General features: G+C 42.1%; 1 protein-coding gene across 8 annotated transcripts in view; it reads left to right on the top strand.

The window, feature by feature from the left end:
- The window catches only part of GTDC1 (glycosyltransferase like domain containing 1), a 236,660-nt gene that overhangs the window by 172,512 nt on the left and 44,148 nt on the right, over positions 1–20,000 (top strand). For all 8 annotated transcript variants that reach the window (XR_013843193.1, XM_079994319.1, XM_079994322.1 and 5 more), the window contains one exon: positions 13,305–13,414. Coding sequence is in view for 7 of the 8 variants with exons in the window: in XM_079994319.1 (XP_079850445.1) it covers positions 13,305–13,414 (110 nt within the window). In the remaining variant the exon portion in view is untranslated. The remainder of the gene's footprint in view (positions 1–13,304; positions 13,415–20,000) is intronic.

Genomic DNA, 20,000 nt, shown 5'->3' with positions numbered 1-20,000 from the left:
TTAAAATGCAGCAATACCTTATTGTGATATTTCCTTACCTGGATCACAAATTGTTGCTTGCCTCAGTTCATCGCAAACAAATGCCCTGACCCATATTTCATCTTGGGCCATTAACTGTATGGGACAAGATGCTCCTTTCATCAACCAGTCCAACACTGTGACCTGTAGCTTTGCATTACTGTTGAAAAGGAGCCCAGGACTGAGTCCTTTACTTTAGCAGTAGCCACCCACCCATGGCCCATTTCCATGCCATCTCATGGTCCAGATGAATATAAGCTTGCCACACCCAAGGACTTTCGTGATGCACTGGGGAGTGTGGCAAAGCCCTATGTGTTGCGTTCTCTGAATGATGATGATGATGATGATGAAAGACATTTAAAAACCCATTTCAAATGTCCAAGCACTTCACACAGATCATTTCAGAAATTATTTGCACAGTCCTGTAAGGAAAGCCTGTATGATTATACTTATGTTGCTACCCTGATGCTGAAATTGATAGTAGTCCAGCAAAAATCAAGGAACAAGAGTTGGGATCCTAACCCTGGCATATGCTACTGCTGTCTGATCCAATGCTGCTTGGTGGTGGTGCTAGCCCTAACATGGGTACACAAGTCCTCATGATGGAAGCTGGAGTCTAGAAATATTTGGAGGGCCACAGGTTCCCCACCACTACCTGAAATAGGTAAAGGTAAAAGGACCCCCCTGACCATTAGGTCCAGTCGTGGCCGACTCTGGGGTTGCAGCGCTCATCTCGCTTTATTTGCTGAGGGAGCCGGCGTATAGCTTCCGGATCATGTGGCCAGCATAACTAAGCCACTTCTGGTGAACCAGAGCAGCGCACGGAAACACCATTCACCTTCCCGCCAGAACGGTACCTATTTATTTACTTGCACTTTGACGTGCTTTCAAACTGCTAGGTTGGCAAGAGCAGGGACCAAACAACAGGAGCTCACCCTGTCGCGGGGATTCGAACCGCCGACCTTCTGATCAGCAAGTCCTAGGCTCTGTGGTTTAAGCCACAGCGCCACCCACATCCCTACTACCTGAAATAAGGTAAAGGTAAAGGGACCCCTGACCATTAGGTCCAGTCGTGGCTGACTCTGGGGTTGTGGCGCTCACATTAATTATGGAAAGAGCTTGTGTGGATTTGAGTCCATCAGATGTAGTCAGTGTCTCCCCGAACTCCTCTAAATACAGGTGTCTGGACGCAATTGTGAACAGTGAGGGCAGAGGAAAATGAAATGCAGGGAGAACAAACAGTGACGCACCATTAACAGGGACCAACGCAAACTTCTGACCCTGGCAAACTACTTTAAAAGTTTTTTTAAAAAGTTATCCTGATTCAAGACAAAGGTGATAGAACTGAACTTACTTATTTCTCCTCTGATAAATGGTTGTAAACTATTGCATTTCAGACCTATACATGCTGGACTGTGCTTATAACATGGTAATGTAACTTACACTACTGTTTGGTGGAAAGCTGTTCCTGATTAGGCAGAGAACAGGTGGGGACGAACACAGTCATTCACTTTGCCTGACATGCCACAGTCTTTCATGCTTTGCCAAAATATGTGAAAATAATTCAAGTTACTGCAGTCAATTATTTGAGTCATATTATTAATCTACTAAGCTCCCTTTCATGTTGGCCTTAAAAGACCAGCTAGATGTTGTTATGAGTGTAAAAATGGGGTTCTCAACCCCATCTTTTGCTTATAAGGGAACATGTGTTGTGTTTACAGGGAAGAGTCAGGTGGGAGTGGGTGCTTAACCTTCTCTTGCCTGTTTCTTCTTTCTGGAAATGCTGCTCTTTGGTCAAGGATAGGGAACTTACGGCCCTCCAGGTGCTATTGGACTACAATTACCATTAACCCACTAGCATGGTTAGGCATGATGGGAGTTGTAGTCCAACAACATCTGTGGCGTCACAGGTTCTGTGTCTCTGCCTTATGTCATTTTAGATGTTTTCTTTTACCGGGAAGTAGGGGATATAAAAACCAGAAACCAAAGGCCTCAGATGGCAGTTTTAGGGAAGAAGACTCTGAAGCAGTCTTCATGGTTTCCCATTTATTCTCCCTTTTATTGCCCACCCGCTTCCCCACTCTGGAATCCTCCCATTGCCTTGGCAGGCATGGGGCTTGGACTACAGTTGCATTAGTGACACCACAGACAGAAGAATACAGGTGGCAACCATTTTGTGCACGTTCAATTGGTGTGTGACCAATTTTGGCCCTGGAAGGGGCTGAGGAGGGAGCACTTAAAACAAGCGTTTCGGCTTGCCCATGAGAATGACCTCACCTCTCCACCCCCCACATGCTGTTTTGGGGGTTTTCCTGACCCTCCGGAGCAGATTTTTTCTTTTTTTTGGGGGGGGGGGATACGCAGCGTGGTAGGGAAGCCATTCTGTGCTTGCAGGAATCCTTGTACAGACTTCCACTAGTGCAACAAGTTAGTTCATTATGGCCCACAAATCGTCTCACACACTGACAATATTCTGCTCATATACAAGGTTGGAATTACATGTGTTTCTCAGGTATACATCCACTAACATATGCATCTATAATTAGGTGTATGCGTCTCAGTATGTATGGGTCTCAGAAACACTGACAGTCCATTCCTGTGCATGTTTACTTGGAAAGTAAGTCCCTGCAAGTTCAATGGGGCCTCCTTCCTGGTACATGACACCACTACACAGGTTCTCATTCAAATGTGCATATTTCAAATTGCATTCTTTCACTTGAGGGGAGAATAATTTCAGTTATCCTGATCACAGTAGAAAGCAGTTTTCTTTTTCAGTGTCTTTTCTCATTAATGTAGATATGTTTCTAAGATGAGAAATGATGTTTCTTCTAATTATGGTTACATATAGTTAATTTCCTTTTTAAGAGCTCGGTGTGAAAGGCATTTTCTTTTATAAAGCACACACAAAAAAGTGATACAGCTGATGTTCCTGTTGCCTTAGCAACAGATTTATTTATTAGGGTCTGAAATGACATGAGTTAATATACCACATACCTGCTGATCGGCATACTCTCCTATTTCAGCTCCAGTTGACAATTAAGTCCTGGACAGCTACAGCCAGGGGTTAATGTTACTCATTAGGAGAACTAGGTCATTACTGGGAAATCAAGGCGCTTACAGCAGCATGGATAAAATACAAAATTCAACACCTCGACGAGTGAAGGGTTTTTATGTTAATTAACCTTATTTTCCCTGCATATAAAAAATATTTCATGTATGCATATGACAGAGGATCAATTAATTGAAAAGTAAGCTTTTGCTGACTCCCCACCCCCTCCTCTCCTCTTAGTTGTCTTCATTTCCTTTGGAAGGGTTTCATTATTTTAGGGAAAATTCTTATGTCTATATGATGAGTAAAAAGGGTATTAAAATTAAGAAGGGAATCATCATGGAAATCAGCTTTACCACAAGGGAATGGGCAAATAAAAGCCTTGGAAATGAAAATAAATAAGCTTTGCTAATACCTCACCTAAGGAGCAGAATATAAGCCCATCAGAGCTTGGAGATATTCAGAGGTACCACTTTGATTCTCTCTATTAGTTAGTTATCTGACCTTCAGAAACTGAAATTTTTGAAGAACTAAATTCATGTTGGTGATGGTAAATATCTTGTTTACAGAAAGCTATCTAGTAGGTTTAGCAACACAATGGATTTTTTTGTTGCTGCTGCTATTTGGGATGCGGCTTTTGGTTTCTGGAAATATTAGATATATTTGCCACAAGTTTTATTGAGATCACTGAGCAGGCGTTTTAACTTTTATAAGTCGCAAATGATTTAGTGAAGCTCTCCTTTTATTTACTGTGTTTTCAGCATTTTTCTGTTCTGACACAGAAGAATTTAAGAGGCTCAAAAAGAATTATATTCTCATATTCTTTATATTATACCATTGTCTCCTCAAAAACTTTTGGTTTCCCCCATCGTATATCTTCTTAAGACCAACAGTCTTAGGTATTCAGAAACTAAGATATGCCTCCCTCATTCGTTCTTAAAAGTTGAAACTGATTGCATGCATATGACTTGGTAGAGCACTCTTTCTCCATAGATTTGTTCAGGATTTGTGTAACTTAACTAAGCAGAGAGGGGAGACTGGATTGGGGATATAGAATTTATGGGTACAGGCCTTCCAGTCCCTGGACTTCCCTGGCACGTTGCTCTGCCTATTTATGCCCACCAAGAGGTACTGGAGAAATAGGGCACTCTTGATCTATGCATGGACAAGGATTGTTGCCTAAGAAAATAAGAAGTTTCCTCTTATTGCAGCCATATCTGTTTGGAACATCACAAATTGAGCCTGTGGAGATGTATTTGCTTTAGTCAAGATATCCTTTCCTTTTTATGTTTTACAATTTCGTAGAGTTGAAAGGGACCCTAAGGGTTCATCTTCTCCAATCCCCTGCAATAGAGGAATCTCAGCTAAAGGATACGTGACAGATGGCCATCCAACCTCTGCTTAAAAACATCCAATAAAAAAGTTCACCACCTGCTGAGGGCGTCGGTTCCACTGTCAAACAGCTTTTACTGTCAGAAAGTTCTTCTTGATGTTTACGTAGAATCTCCTTTCAATTTCATTATTCCACAAGGGACAATGACAATAAAGATATTGTATTGTATCGTAACTTGAAGCCATTGGTTCAGGTTCTACCCTCTGGAGCAGGAGAAAACAAGCTTGCTCCATTTTAAGATCTTTAGATACAGCCCTTTAGATATTTGAAGATGGCTGTCATATTTCCTTGTTGTCTCCTCTTTACCAGGCTAACCATACCCAACTCTTTCGGCCGTTCCTCATAAGGCTTGATTTCCAGACCCTTGATCATCTTGGTCACCCTCCTCTGCATCCTTATTAAATTGTGCCACCCAGAACTGGACACAGTACTCCAGGTGTGGTCTGACCAAGATGGAATAGAGCGGTACTATTACTTCCCTTGATCTGGACACTATACTTCTGTTGATACGGCCTAGAATAGCATTAGTTTTTTTGCTGCTTCCTCATTCTCCTCTTCAGTGTCAGACTATGTGAGTCTTTGCAAGAAGATCTACTCTCAAGAAACTGAAGAAGCCTAGCATAAACTTCAATATGCATATCTACCTCAAGAAACCTGTTCAGCTTGCTACAATGACTATCAATTGGAAAGGTTTCTCTAGTGCATATGAAGGCCTCTTTTTCTTTACAGGGACCCCAGTGTCTGTGTCACCCTTTGCTTCTCCTTCCTCTCTCTTCTCTGCCCCCCTCCTCCACCAGCTGTGGGACTGTTTCTGAAGCTACAGTGTGAGCTTATACAGTGGTACCTCTGGTTAAGAACTTAATTTGTTCTGGAGGTCCATTCTTAACCTGAAACTGTTCTTAACCTGAGGTACCACGTTAGCTAATGGGGCCTCCTGCTGCCACCGCAGCCGCACCATTTCTGTTCTCGTCCTGAAGTAAAGTTCTTAACCCGAGGTACTACTTCTGGGTTAGCAGAGTCTGTAACCTGAAGCGTTTGTAACCCGAGGTACCAGTGTATACTGAAACTGAGTGTGGTTAGCTTGTTCCTGAAGCTAAGTCAGGTACCATCCTTTTGGCAACTTGCCTTTATTGGATACGCATCTTTACCGTATGGGACAACTGCATATTCCTGTACTGCAGGGGGTTGGACAAGATGATCCTCAGGGTACCTTCCAACTCTACATTTTTATGATTCTATTTATATTTGTTTTTTCTGAAAATTCCTATGGTGTGAGTTAGCCACAAATCAAGAATGACCTTCTTTGAACCTCTTCCATGTGGTCTTGGCAAGTAGTATACAGATGTTTCCTACAATTGTAGATATACGTGCATTGCCTAGAACTCTTCCATAATACATTGCTCTCTTGCCCTCTCACCTCCATCTTAGTTGTTGCTTCCATCTCTTTTCTTTACACCATACGACTCCCATTATAATTATTACAGAGGTAACCAATGAAGTGCTCTCCAGAGTTTTTCAGGCTACAGTTCCCTTTAACCTTTACCATTGACCATGCATGCTGGGACCAATGGGAATTGGAATCCAGAATCATCTGAGGGGACACCACATTGGGTGTCTCTGGATTATTACTTACATCTGGAGTATTAGGCAACTACTATACAAAATGGAATCCAAGTTTGTGTCACCGCACCTCCACAAAAGAATCCTGTTTGCAGCTGTCATCCTATTGCCTCAGACAGAAAGATGTGCACAACATAAGCACATTGCAGCCAGTGGAAAATATATAAGCGTAACGCAAATGCTTTGTCATCTCTACTAGCTTCTAGTCCATTTCTAGGTCCAATTTGAAGTGCTAGTATGGACCCTGGAGGCCACTAATGGCTTAGGGCCAAGACATGTATCTACCCCAACTTTGAGATCTTATTTAGAGGTCCTCCTCTGGATGCCACTACCCAGAGTGGCTGCTAGTGAAAGGACCTTTCCAGTGATAGTACCCCACTGTGGAATGCCCTCCTTGGAGTAGCTTGCCTGACACCCAGGTTATTGTCTTATTGGCAGCTGACAAACATATTTTATTTTCTGAGGCCTTTTAAAGTTTTATCATTATGAGTTAATCCTTGAGTTTTAAGTTTCATTGAGCACTTCTACCAGCACAGTGCAGAGCAGATAATTTGTGCCTTTCAATATCACTACCACTGTGATATACCACGGCCAATATCTTCCCACTGTAGCTTCATTTACCTCTGTAAAGCTTCTCCCAGTATGTGAGTTGCAGGGAATTGCAGAACCCTGGATTCCATACCTTGCACAAATGTGTAGCCACTGCTGGATACAACATGCTTGATATCCCAAGAGGAGGAGGTGGTGGTTGTTGTTGTCAAGAGACATCCATGAAAACAGACAACCAGAAGATGGGTAGATCAAGGGACTCCCAAGTGGTATAGAAGTTTTGAGCAGCTTAGGAGAAAGGCTTAAAAGTCTACCTGTGTGTCAGGAATCCTGCTTAAAAGCCTGATCAGCTTAGGGACAGTTGTATGTTAGGGCTAGAGGATTGTGTTCATCCAATTTTGGTTCATTTTTGCTACAGAAGTACTGGAGAGGGGTATACTTTGTTGTGGCCTGGTCTCCCTTTTCCAGGCAGCATAGGACCCAGGTGTTTGGGTGGTGGCTGTCACAGTATCTTAAATGCTATGTTAACATCTCTCCTCCTTTATTTCACATACACTCTGTGTGATCACAGCAGAGGATGTAGTTGTAATGTTCCTTGTAGATTTTAATGCTGAGAATGTTGTTAAACTCAGGAATATTCATGGGGAGAAATTTTCCTAATATACTGGAATTATTGAATGGAACAAACAGGTATCCTTTCAACTAGCCAACTCCAACTGATGTAGACTGTGAAGAACTGTAGAGAGCTGACAGCAATGTAATAATTTTTAAAGGAAAAAGAATGTTGTGAATACATCAGCATAGAAAAAAGAGCTTTATATACCGATAACTGCATATTTATACCTTAACTTCAGCTGGAAATATTAGCTTGAAATAAAACTGTGCAGAATTGAATTAACTGGCCTTAGTAATTGATTTTGCTTAGTGTTGGTGTGTTCTTGGATACCACCACACATGCCATGTCCCTTTTCGTTCTTAATAGATTTTCTTGGCAGATAATGGCTTCTTCTCTTGTGCTGTTCACATTAGCATTCCCACCAGAAAATATTAGAATTTGATCCTTCCTTCATGTACCTGTTTTAAAAAATGAAAACCCGCCTTGTGCCCAACACGCACAGAGACGGGCTCTTACGTGCTTTTAAGAAAGAGATCTTTATTCAGGCAACTAACGGTACAGCAGCAGACACAGAGTTCAGGAGTCCAGAAATCAGGCAAGATTTTCAGAACTGGGCAGAAGCAATGTAAACATCCCAGTGGTTTCCGTGCCTCACCTGCCAAGCTTTTAAATGACGTTCTCGCTTGCAAGACTTACTCACTTTGCAGGCATGTTGGGATTGCAAGCGTGCGCTGTTTTGGGGTGGGTGGTTCTGCTCTCATCTGTGAAAGCAACACCTGGTTCTGGCAACAATGCTGCACCCTCCTGTTCAGGCTGTTGATCAGTACCTGCCACCTACTGAGTTCCTCCCCTCTTGGCGCCCAAAGCCCTCCTCAGCCTCCACGTAGGCACTCTACTCCACTAGTAGGTCAGGAAAAGGAGCTGACATCCCTGCTCTCCCTGCTGAAGCGACTGAAGTCGGGGTACAGCAAGGAGAGCCATAAAATGCCTGGGCACATGGGAATATTGTCTCCTAGTGTCCAAAGGCTTTTGACACTGGTGTCATCGATGCCTTTTTATGGAGTTAGGGCATAGCAATACAAAAGGCTCCTTCCATTGGTTGCCTCAGTGTAATAAAGAGGGCACTTGGAGCAGGGAATCCACAGATAGGGATTTTACATACAAATGCATGTAAATATACATATACAGGTGCACACTGCCCATAAGAGCTGTACCGTCATTTGTTTTTAAAATAAGAATGAATTATTTTGGTTGATGATCGACCATGGCAGCTACAGTCCTTTAATCCACGTTGATTGGCTGTCCCATGTCAGTAACTGGATACTTGGCCATGTCAGCTACTCTGTACAGGAGATCCTCAATGGTTTTCACAAATTATATAATAAACACTGTTACTCAACTTTAGAGTAAGAAGCAGGATTTGCTTCTCGAGCTGCAGGTATGTTTGAATACTATTTACCTTATTAGCCAAAGACCAATATGCCTCTACCTGAAAGGGAGGTTTTCTTGTTTTATTTACTGATACTGCGAAAGGTGCATTGGTTAGGCGCTACATATTTGAAAAACAGTATTAAGCCTGCCTCTTCCCCCTGCCACCTCCCCATTTTGAATTTTCTGTACCAGTGAAATACTAGAAAGCTCCTTTGTTAAATGTTTTAAGAAGATTAAGATTGACCTTTTTAATATTGCTTTTAGCTCAGCTTATTTATAACCCTTTCAACATACACAATACCTTTAGAGATTTGCACGCGTGTCAGTTATGTATGAAATTATATTGTATCATGATGTACCCTAAGAGACTTCATTTAGTGAAAAGTGAGGGTGGGGAAATGCTTTCCCCCCTCTGATTACAAAGGCTACAGTCCGACGTGCACTTAGAAGTAAATTCCTGAAATGCATGGGTCTTACTTTCTAATAAATATGGTTAGGATTGGGCTGTAAATTTCTCAACTGCATCTATATTTGAATTCGTACAAATTTGTCTTCTGAGAGAGAACAAGTGGAGAGTTTGTGGTGGAGGAATGATTACTTTCTGAGCCCTGCTAGACTTGCAGTGGCCCAGGCAGAATGTGAGGGGTGGCTTTTTATCTCTGTCCCCTTCTTTCCATCAGGTTTGTTTTCCCTGCCTGTTCCCCAGCAATTGGTTCCACTGAGACAAAAAAGAACTAGTCTGGTTTCCAAGGCCAGCATAATTTTTCTCCCTTGGAGGCATGCTTTGAGACTGAGAGGACCTTGAATATGGTGTATCTAAAGTTCCCCCTGCCCTTATAGTCTGGATTGCCCCACTTTGGCTCCCACCACTCTCAGAACAGAGAGAGCAGGTTTGCAACAGCAGCTGGGTTTTATGCAGCCACATTGGGGCCCATTGTGAATCCCCCTCTCTGGCCACAAAAAGGGAGATCTGCAATGTCTCGCGGCCACCAAGCCACTCTCCAAAAGAGGATAGCATTGCTTCATAAAGGATCAATCAATCAGTCGTCCAGGGAAGCATCCCTCCTGGTTTCTGAACAATGCAGCAACTCTTCCTGAACTTGCAAGGAGATATATAGAACACAGTGTAGTGGCCTTGGTGCATTTCTCATCCTGTTCCGAGTACTCCTTTTATGTTTTTGAAATTGCCTTCACATTTCCTTGGTGTCAAGTTATCTTGGTTTTTCACCAACCGGACATGCAGAACCGCTTGTTTTGCAGGGTCCTTGTAGTCAGAAGGAATGGGCTCCTATTCTAAGACGTGATTCATTATAGTTAAGGCAGTCCTGGCAGAGTCTCCTTCATTTCTTCTTCTTAGTAACCTCCGAGGAAAGAAACAACATGGCTTTTCTAGGCAGACTTACCTAGTTCTGAGCTTGCACAACTTGCCCTAATTGTACAACACACTACATAGATCTACTTTGTTATACTTTAATCACCACTGCTTCTTTTTGTACCTTTTTTGAAATGTGTTCTTTTTCCTCCCTCACCAAAAATAAAATAAAACCAGATGGAAGAAAGTTTGTTACGTGTTTGTCTCTGTGGTGTCATAGAACTGTGTGCACTTTTATAGTATAGGTACAATTTTTTAAAATCGGCTTTCCCCCTTCCATCCTCTTCTGGCTTTTTGTAAAATATCTGAAACCTGACTACATTTTTCGTCCCTTTTTCTGCAATAGCTTTCATTTCGTCACCTTGCTTCATAAAATAAGTGCCCCCAAACCAAAGCAACTGCTCCTTTTTGAGATATTTCCAAATCAAAGTTCTGAACCATGTGTGTTTTTTATCACCTTATGATGATGATAAAGTCCTACCTTGGATTTCAAACAGCTTAGTTCTCGAACGTTTTGGCTCTCAAATGCCGCAAACCCGGAAGTGACTGTTCCGGTTTGTGAACTATTTTTGGAAGCCGAATGTCCCGATGGGGCTTCTGCATCTTCCTATTGGCTGCAGGAGCTTCCTCCAGCCAATCAGAAGCCGTGCTTTGGTTTCCGAATTTTTGGGAAGTCAAACGAACTTATGGAACGGATTCCGTTCAACTTCCAAGGTACAACTGTACTTGACATTTCTGTATCACTTTGACCAAAGTACTTCAAATATGTCACCCCAGGAATCCTTACAATTCCCCGTTAATACAGTCATTATTATTGGCTCAGTATTGGCCCTGAGCAGGGATGGAAAACCTCTGGCTTTCCCGATGATGTTGGACACCGGTTGCTGACTGCCCTATTGCCAGTGGTCAGAGAAGATGATAGTTGCCATCCAATAACATCTGGAGGGCCACAGGTTCCTTATCCCTTGTTTGGAGGTTGCTTGTCAAGGGTGGCTGTGGTGTGTTTTGTGCTGGAGGCATCTTGCCTCGCACCCCATGCTCTTAATCACTACTCTGCAAAACTCCCCAAAAGCTCTCGGTGCCTGAAGCGTACTGGATTTGGCTTCCCATAATTTTACGTTTGAGAACAGCCTCTATAAATACAAATATATTGTTGTGATTCTAGTCTTTTCTCTTGGCAGTGTAAAAAGTTGTTGAATTATCAGTACTTGTGTCTGCTTTTTTTTAAAGTAACAATCCTACTGAATCTTCAGGGTGTACAGTTGCAGAGCATATCACAAGGCATTCCTTTTTATTACTGGAAACACACACAAGCTGGAAGATGTACAACTTGTTAATGCTAATTCTGTACATATTTTTTTTATAGCAATCCCATTCTTTAGACCTTACAGCTTCTGATTTGAAAACCTGGGAAAGTAATGTTTAATTAGGAGATCTTTGTTTGACATCAGATAACCAAAAATATTGACTGACTTGGAAATTAACACATGCAGAGATACAGATGCCATTTAGCATGAGATTTCTCAAGTGATATAATTATTAATACTTCTGATAGTTATTATGAGATAAACCGGCATATTCATTCTTCGTAATTAGCCTATGGGGGCAATGCACCACTTCTACCACTAGACTGTCATGTTGCCTATAACTTGAGAATAAATATGGTAGAAGTTTCTAAACAAACGAAAAAAAAATGCTTGAAGGGCATCTGGTTTACTTCTGGGCGAAGAACAGTGATTTAAAACAGAGCAGTTAGATCAAAAGGCAAAATATACCTTCAAACGGGTAATCGCTCATTGTACTATTAATGTAAGTAGCCAGATTGTAGGAAATGATGTTCATTTTCAACATGTTTAGGTTTTGTCTAGATGGCACCTTCCCACACAGTTGATTTATGGTTTAGTGCTAAACCAGAAATGGAGGTGGGGTGGGGGGCTGGTGGGGGCTGAGTGAGACGAAGGGAGTGTTGCAGAAAAAAGGTACCAATGTAAACTTAAATTCCTTGTAATACTATCATTTGAACTATGCCACCCAGTCTTTCTTTCCCAGTCTCTCTTCTGCCATTTGAGCTATCAGGAATCAGTCACATTTGGTGTGTGCACACAATTGTAAGCAATTTATTTCTATTATAATAGAGGAATATTGGCTTTCTAAGGCCCAGTCTTAATTACTAATCCATCTTAAAAATGCTTGTGTTGGAATGTGTAAAAAGGTATACTGCCAGCAAAATCACAAAGCATCAGTCTGCTGGAGTTAAAGAGCTGTTCAGCCTGATCCTATGCACACTTGCTTGGAAACAAATCCCACCGAGTTGGGATGGGACTTAGTTGATATGATAGAACTGTAGCCATTGTAGAGGGATAAGATAGCTGCAAATGCTTAGGGCAAGCTTTAGTAAAGTACTAAAGCTCAGTCCTACGCATTGACAGCCATGTTATCCCTCTACAATGGCCGTATAATATAAGGCTATTTTGCAGTTTTTGCGATTTGTTTTCACTGGTCAAACAATATAATAAGCAACCTATTTTCTGTATCAAAGCTTGTCCTTACTTTCTGGTCATTTTAAAAGTGAGTTTCCTGAAGATGCAAACAGGTAGAAATCTGTTGCAGCATGAGTTTACGCTAAAACCATGTCCTGGTCTAGGGCAGAAGCATTTTCAGAGCCAATTCATAACTTGTTTCTTCGCAATGATTCTGCAGTTGAACTGCATGCAAGATAAGCATGGCATAACTCCAGCATATAAAGGTGGCAGCGCTATCATTGACTGCTCTATGTGCCAGCAGTCTCATGGGCAAACAGTAGGGGCCCAGTCAGGGTGAAGCCTAGTGTAAATTTGTTCCACTCTCCATGAAAGCTCATGCTTTTGCTCATCTTCAAAAATCACTTACCTGCTGAAATTTCTGCAAAGGCTTTCCTCTGATATGAGTTGCCATTGCATTATCCTGTGAGCTGGTTTGGAGGAAAGTTTGACAAATGTTTTGTTTTTTCAGCTAAAATATCCCAAAGGGAGTTTCTCTCCATAGCATGTTATGGGGGGGGGGGGAGTGCTTATAAACAACTTTACTTGGAAGTAGGTCTCACAAATTTCAGAGAAGCTTACTTCCAAGAAAGGATGATAAAAATTGCAGCCCGAAAGCATCTTGAAGTCTGACATTCTGCAATAGACTTTGAATGCAGTGCAAATGTTGTTCTGATAAAATGCAATGTTCTCTATAAATAATCCAAAAGTCAAGGTGCACTTTGTTTTACTTCAAGGGAACACGATAAGGATCCTGAAAGTTTCTTTCAAGTGCTGCTGAAAATGAAAGAGATGGGCCTCAGTTTTCATGTTTCTGTCCTTGGAGAGACCTTCACCGATGTTCCAGGTATTTATTTATTTTTCAATCTCTACATTTATAGATATCAAAACAGGCAGTTCTGTAATTTTCTTTCCTGAAAATGAGCAGTTGGGTAAAAGTGAGAACTTGCAGCACAGTGGTAAATTAAATATGTATGTATAGAAAAGTTAGCAGCAATTGTTTTTTGTTGAGAGCTGCTAGCAACTGCATCCTCTATGCAGCTTTAACTGTGAGGAAATGCCAGTGAACTCAATAGGACTTACCGTATTTTTCTGTGTATAACACGACCCCATATATAAGAAGACCCATATTTTTGGAAGCCCTCAACAGTTGTTGAACTTCTTTTGTAAGTTCGCTGAGCTGTTGAGCAGCTTTTCGACGATCCCCCGCTCTGGCTGACGGAACTGGTACCGTAATACACCACATACTGGCACTCACCAAATATTCTTCCTAAGCTGGGAGGAGCGGATAAGCAGCCTCCTCTCCGACATTTCCCTGGTACCGCCACAGCACCAGCCCTTGCTTACTTAGCATATTAACCCGTGTATAAGAAAACCCTCAATTTATCACACACAAAAATCAGAAAAAGGTTGTCTTATACATAGAAAAATACGGTGCTTCTGAGGACATATAAAATTTGTTCCATACATGCATATGAGTCATGGTTCTAGAACCTCAGTATAGTCATTATCAGGTGCTTTTGCATACATAGACAAATTTTATAGCCAACCTATGGTGCTCATCAGCCATCTTGATAAAGACTGGGATCTTTCTCTTTTGATCTCTTTCATTTGTATGTAGTTTGTGCCTCTGCCCTGCCTTTAGCTCCAGGGGTGGGGGTGGGGGGGTTGTGTGTGGTGTTGTCGCCTTTTTTTATTTTTAACAACAGATGTACATGTACCAAAGAGATACCAGGAAGAGCGATTCCATTTCAATCTGATGTAGCAGAAATTTGGTTCAGAACATGGATCTAGACAGCAGCCTAATAGTAAAACTTTGTATGTGGTCATTCTCCACATGTTTACAGTGGTACCTTTGGTTACGAACTTAATTCGTTCCGGAGGTCTGTTCTTAACCTGAAACTGTTCTTAACCTGAGGTACCACTTTAGCTAATGGGGCCTACCGCTGCCGCCGCGATGCTGGTGCATGATTTTTGTTCTCATCCTCAGGTAAAGTTCTTAACCCGAGGTACTACTTCCTGGTTAGCGGAGTCTGTAACCCAAAATGTTTGTAACCCAAGGTGTTTGTAACCCGAGGAACCACTGTATTTTATTGAAGTGGTCATCTACACAAAAAAAAGGACAAGTAACACACATTGGGCGACGGGGGGGGGGGGGATCCAAGTAAATAAACCTAGAAGTATTAGAACAACCATAGTAGCTGTCTTTGGAGATCAAAAACATTTTTTTTTTAAAAAAAGTTGTGTATCTGTTTTTAGGTACTACATTTATACCTTGGAAGTTGAATGGAATCTGTTCCGGAAGTTCATTCGACTTCCAAAACATTTGAAAACCAAATCACAGCTTTTGATTGGCTTCAGGAAGCTTCTGCAGCCAATTGGAAGCCCTGTTGGACTTTCGACTTCCAAAAATAGTTTGCAAACCAGAACAGTCACTTCCGGGTTTTCAGAAGCCAAAATATTCGGGAACTAAGCTGTTCGAAAACCATGGTACGACTGTAGTTTCTCCAAAATTGGTGAGTCACCTAGAAAACTCTAGGTGTAGAGGAGCTATATAAATAAATAACAGAACAATCCAATCCCCTTATTTCCTTATGCCGGACAGAGGTTGCACAGGGTGGATGTGTCTGGCTTCCACTGGTTTGGGAGCTCCATAGATAAGTAGCGCCCCAGTGCACCCACCCAAATGATAGAAAGGTGGCGGTAGCTAGTGGAAACCTCCAAAATGGGGCATTTTGGGGGGTGGGGTGGATCTCTACAGGATCCAAGAATCCTAAGTCATCCCTGTCACCATCACATGGTGACAAAGCGTGTTCTCCCTGAAATGAGAACACGTGTTGCGGTTGGGACATACAAGCCACACTACAGTCGCTGGGTAGGGTGAAAAGCCGAACCATAAAGGGTTAAATGTGTTGCCAGGGAATTTTGCATGTTGCCAATAGGGGAGGAGGGGTCAGAGGCTATAAATGCAGGTCGCCTCTACTGGGGCGTCCTCTTGGCCTCTGCACTGGATCACCCACCCACCCTCCCTTTAATGGGTTGGGTTTTATGGTTCGCTTGACCTTGCTATGCCTGTCATGGGGTCGTCCGCCTTGGTGCGGGGGCCTGGTAGGAATTTACCATTTGGCTGATTGGCTGGGGCCATTTGGGTTTCGCCTACTGCGTAGCAAATAAGTCACAACTTGTAAGGTTGGCGGTTAGGCATTGGTTAAAATTGGTTGGAAGAGGGGTAAGTGCCTACCCCTCCAAATGGTGGTGCGGAAAGGGAATTCCGTTAAAGGAATCCAGGGGCTTGCCATTCATTTCGTCCTTGTCCCCGGAGTCGGACTTGGGCCGTGCAAGCCCCACAGGAACATGAGGGTGAGAGGTGTGAGACTGATACCCGGCTTCATTTTCTCACCCAATACTTGTTTCCCACGCTGGCTTCCGCTGGAATCCGGAAGGCCAGCTCTGTCCATGGGCAAGGACAGATAGTCATAACCAATGCCTAAGCAACCACTCACGTATTTGTATTTTAATAAAGTTGTGGCCAAAATCATGCCAAAAACCTTAAACAAAATTGATGTGTGAAGTGTGATTTCTTGGTGAGGGTGGCGTTGTGGGACTCAACACGCAACAGGCCTTTTCACTGCACCAGCCTGAAAACTGGCACAGCAAAGGGGCATTTTTAACCTGGCCCTCAGCTTTTTATTCTGTCTGGTGCAAGCAGTGAGACTGTGCATGTGGGCTCCATCAAGCCCTGTCGCTGCTTTCCACAGGTTAGGATAAGTAAATAAAATGTGAAAGACTCGGGCCCCAGTTCACATAAATTTTAAAGAGCCAAGTGGCTAAGCCCATACACCTGTGCTGTTCAGCTGAGAACCTTATTGCATGAATTTTGTTCTTGGGTGATCATACAAGTACAAAAAGTATTGTATGAAGTGATCCTACATAGCCTAGGGATCTCAGTGCATCCATTTGAATTCTGCCATATATAGATATCACTGTAACCAGTTTTTCTCTTTAACAAGACCACAATTAGTAGAGTTGTTAAAGCACTGGTGGTCTGTTGCCCGTAGCTGGTCAGAATGGTGGGAGACTTTCTTGGCTTTGTGGCAAAACAAACAAACAACCTAGGTTCAAGAATTATAAATACGTGAGATAGTAAAGCTCTGATTCAACAAGTAAAAGATTACTGCTTTCTTGAAAGTCTATCCCAACTTTTAAACCGCAAGTAAGAGCCTGTTATATTTACAATATCATTAAATTAGTCCCGTTTAATGTTCTAACTATTTGTTTATTGCAGCAAGGGACTTGTAACATATTAATCTGCTTAGTGAAAAATGCATCTGTGTAGCCACGAAGTTCTCTAGGTGCTCATAAGTGCGAATACTATGCCCAGTTTTGATTAGAAGATTCCTGCAGATTTCAGAAGACTCAATCTGGCCCATAGTCACACATTGGTATACATGTTTAGTTGTGCCAGAATGTGGACTGAGGACATGTGAGGATGCATGGCTAAAAACACATAGCATGCGGTGTGGATGGACAGCAATTGTATCCTGATTCACATCTGGCCTATCCTCCAGCTCCGAATCCAATGAAGACATCTGCCTCCATGTGCAGATCTCCTTTGTTATCAGAGTGCATGCTGGTCCATAAAGCACAGATATAGACAAGAGAGGTAGGTCAGTGACAGTGCCTATCATCATATGCAGATGGTGTCATGTTCCATCTCTGGCATCTCCAGGTAGGGCTGAGAAAGATTCCTGTCTGAAACCCTGGTCAGTAGAGAGCCAGACTTTGTAAAAGCTAAAAGGCCATTTCCGATGTGCACACCCCACCACAAGTGCTACAGATAGGTACATTCCACCAGCATTTTCTACATGGCTTTTCATCTCCCATTTCCTGTTCAGCTCTGTTTCAAAGTGTAGTGGATTCTTTGGAGCTTGCCACAATGGTAAATTATCACCCAGCCAGTATAGAATACTGAGCTAGATGGACCAGCGATTTGACTCCATTACAAGACAACTCTTGTGTCCCTTACTGCAAAGGTTTGGGATTGATGCAGAGAGCCAAAGTGCTCCTAGCTGCTGCTTCAATGCTTGCTGCATTGTGCCTATAACACTGAGTGTGTGATTTGGGAGGGTCATTTATAGGATGAGGACCAACATTAAACCCTTTCCAGGTGCTCAAAGGTTTGGGAAAGAAGATGTATGGGAATGCAACCCTTAACCGTGTGGTTGAAAATTACAGATATGTACAGTTTCCAACATGGCAACCTGTTTACTCTGCACATTTACAGAAGTACCTGCAGCCATCATGGGACTCTGTACACAGAGTGTGAGAAATGTATCTACAAATGGGAATACTTGTGGTGTGTTGTTTTTTTTTTTAAAAAAAATATTACTTTTAAAGCTTACAAAAAAGAAAAGGAAGAAAGAAGACAAAAGAACAAAAGAACAAAAAAGAGAAAAAACAATACAATACATAAACAATGTAAAACACAACCTTAAAACATTAAACTAACACAATAAACTAAACCAAACCAAACAAAAACAATTTAAAAACATACATCATACCTTTTCCATATTCTATCTTTCATTCCCTTGTATCATTGACCTCCTCTCACCTCCCTCTTTGTGTTCCACTTCCATTAATTGTTTCAGCAATTCCTTTCCATCTTTCTCTATTTTCTATCATATAAATGTCTTAACATATTTTTAATCTTATTTTCATTAAAATTAGTATACTTATTTAAGCTTAACTCCTTATAGCATTTCAGCTAAAGCCATAAAATTTCCTTCCAACATTTTTCTATCACTCATTAATTTTACAATATTTCTATATATAGACTTTAAATTTCCAGTCTTCTTCCACCATCTCCTCTCCCCAGTCTCGGACTCTGCCAGCCACTTCCGTCAACTCCATACAGTCCATCAACCTGGAGATCTTATGTCCGAGGCTCTTAATTCTTTTCCACGTCCCTTCTGCCAGTCTTCTTCATATTCTTTGATGCTAAAGAGCAGATCTCGGGGAAACTCCAATCCAACGATACTTTTATTCCTTCTCAACAGGTCAGCCAGATTTCCACAATTAAAGCTAGGATCCATAAAGTATTTCAGGGCATGGTTCAAAATTCCTCCAAATCCAAAGGCCCCCAGAACTCCAATCTCCTCCTGACCCAAGTCCATATTCCAAAAGTCAGTTAATCTCTGCATAGAGGGATCTTTCCAACTTTCCTTTTCTAGTCCAGGCCAGGCTCCGATCTTCAAAATCTGACTTTTTCTAGTCTCAATCATAAAGGGCCTCAATTTGTAATCCTCAATTTGCCTCTGTAAGGCTAAGGCTCCCCCTTGTGTTACTTTAGGTTTGACAACAGCAACTTTCTCCTTCTCCTTTTCAACAATTTGTCCTGTTGAAATAGATTCCTGTGCCAAATCCTGAATAATTTCTGTATTGGTGCTCACTTTTGGTTCCAAAATGTCAATTTTAGTAGTCATAGCATCCATCTTTTTATGAAGCTGTTCCAACAGGTGGCTTATCTTAGAAAATGCAGTCCATAAGGCTTCTCCTGTCGACATTCTTGAATATCCAAGGTCAATCTCTAGTTCTCACAGTTCTTATCAAGCAGCTAGAGATTTCCCAGCTCCACTCTTGTAACAGTTTCAAAAGCTCCCTCTAGAGGGGAACAGTCTCCACTTGTATCAATCTTTTCCAACACAGATCAAAAAGTAAAGATAGTTTCAATTTTCAGATACTTTTCCTCCCTTTTAAACGCAGAAGCGGACAATGGAAACAATATATTTCTCTTATTTAACTGACTGTCAACATCCGTTCTCTTCGCTGTCAATGAACTCTCCTGAAACGTCAATCACTGGGAGCCCATTCCCAGGTTCAGAGCAGTGGTAATTTAATTTTAATCACTCTCTCCTGCAGGATACACAGTCCAAAATTTCCACCCTCTTCTCCTGCTTCCAAGGGGGGGTCTAATAATTTCAATCGATGGAAGTTTAATCCTTTACATAAGGCTTTCCAAGACCTTAACTTGTAAGCTCTTTGCTTCAGTCTATTTACAAAAGGGGAAGGCGGACTTCCTGTTTTGAACCTTCCCCGTTCGATGCCAAATTAAGATATTTAAAGATCCAAATTTCCTTTTTACTCACGGGTTGTTATTTAAAATCCAAGAAAAGAGAAGTCCACAAGAAAAAGTCAGTGCTCTCCGGCAACAGCAATGCGGCTTCACTCCGTGAAAGAAGCGGTCGATTCAAAGCACTGCGCCGCTCACCCCATGTCGCTCCGGATCCCCAAAACAGGGTTTCCCCGCGAGTAGGGGAGGCGCAAAAGGTGCCAGCCGAATCCCAGGTTCACAAGCTTCTTCCGCCTGTGATTTCAATGGGTCTCCGCCTTCGCTGTGGCGGTTCAGACCCAACTTTCCACGGAGCAAGTTCCTC

Source organism: Podarcis cretensis (genome assembly GCF_951804945.1).
Source record: "Podarcis cretensis genome assembly, chromosome: 1".
Lineage (NCBI taxonomy): Eukaryota > Metazoa > Chordata > Lepidosauria > Squamata > Lacertidae > Podarcis > Podarcis cretensis.
Note: the sequence above shows the minus strand (reverse complement) of the source record. Positions and strands in the feature narration are given on the sequence as shown.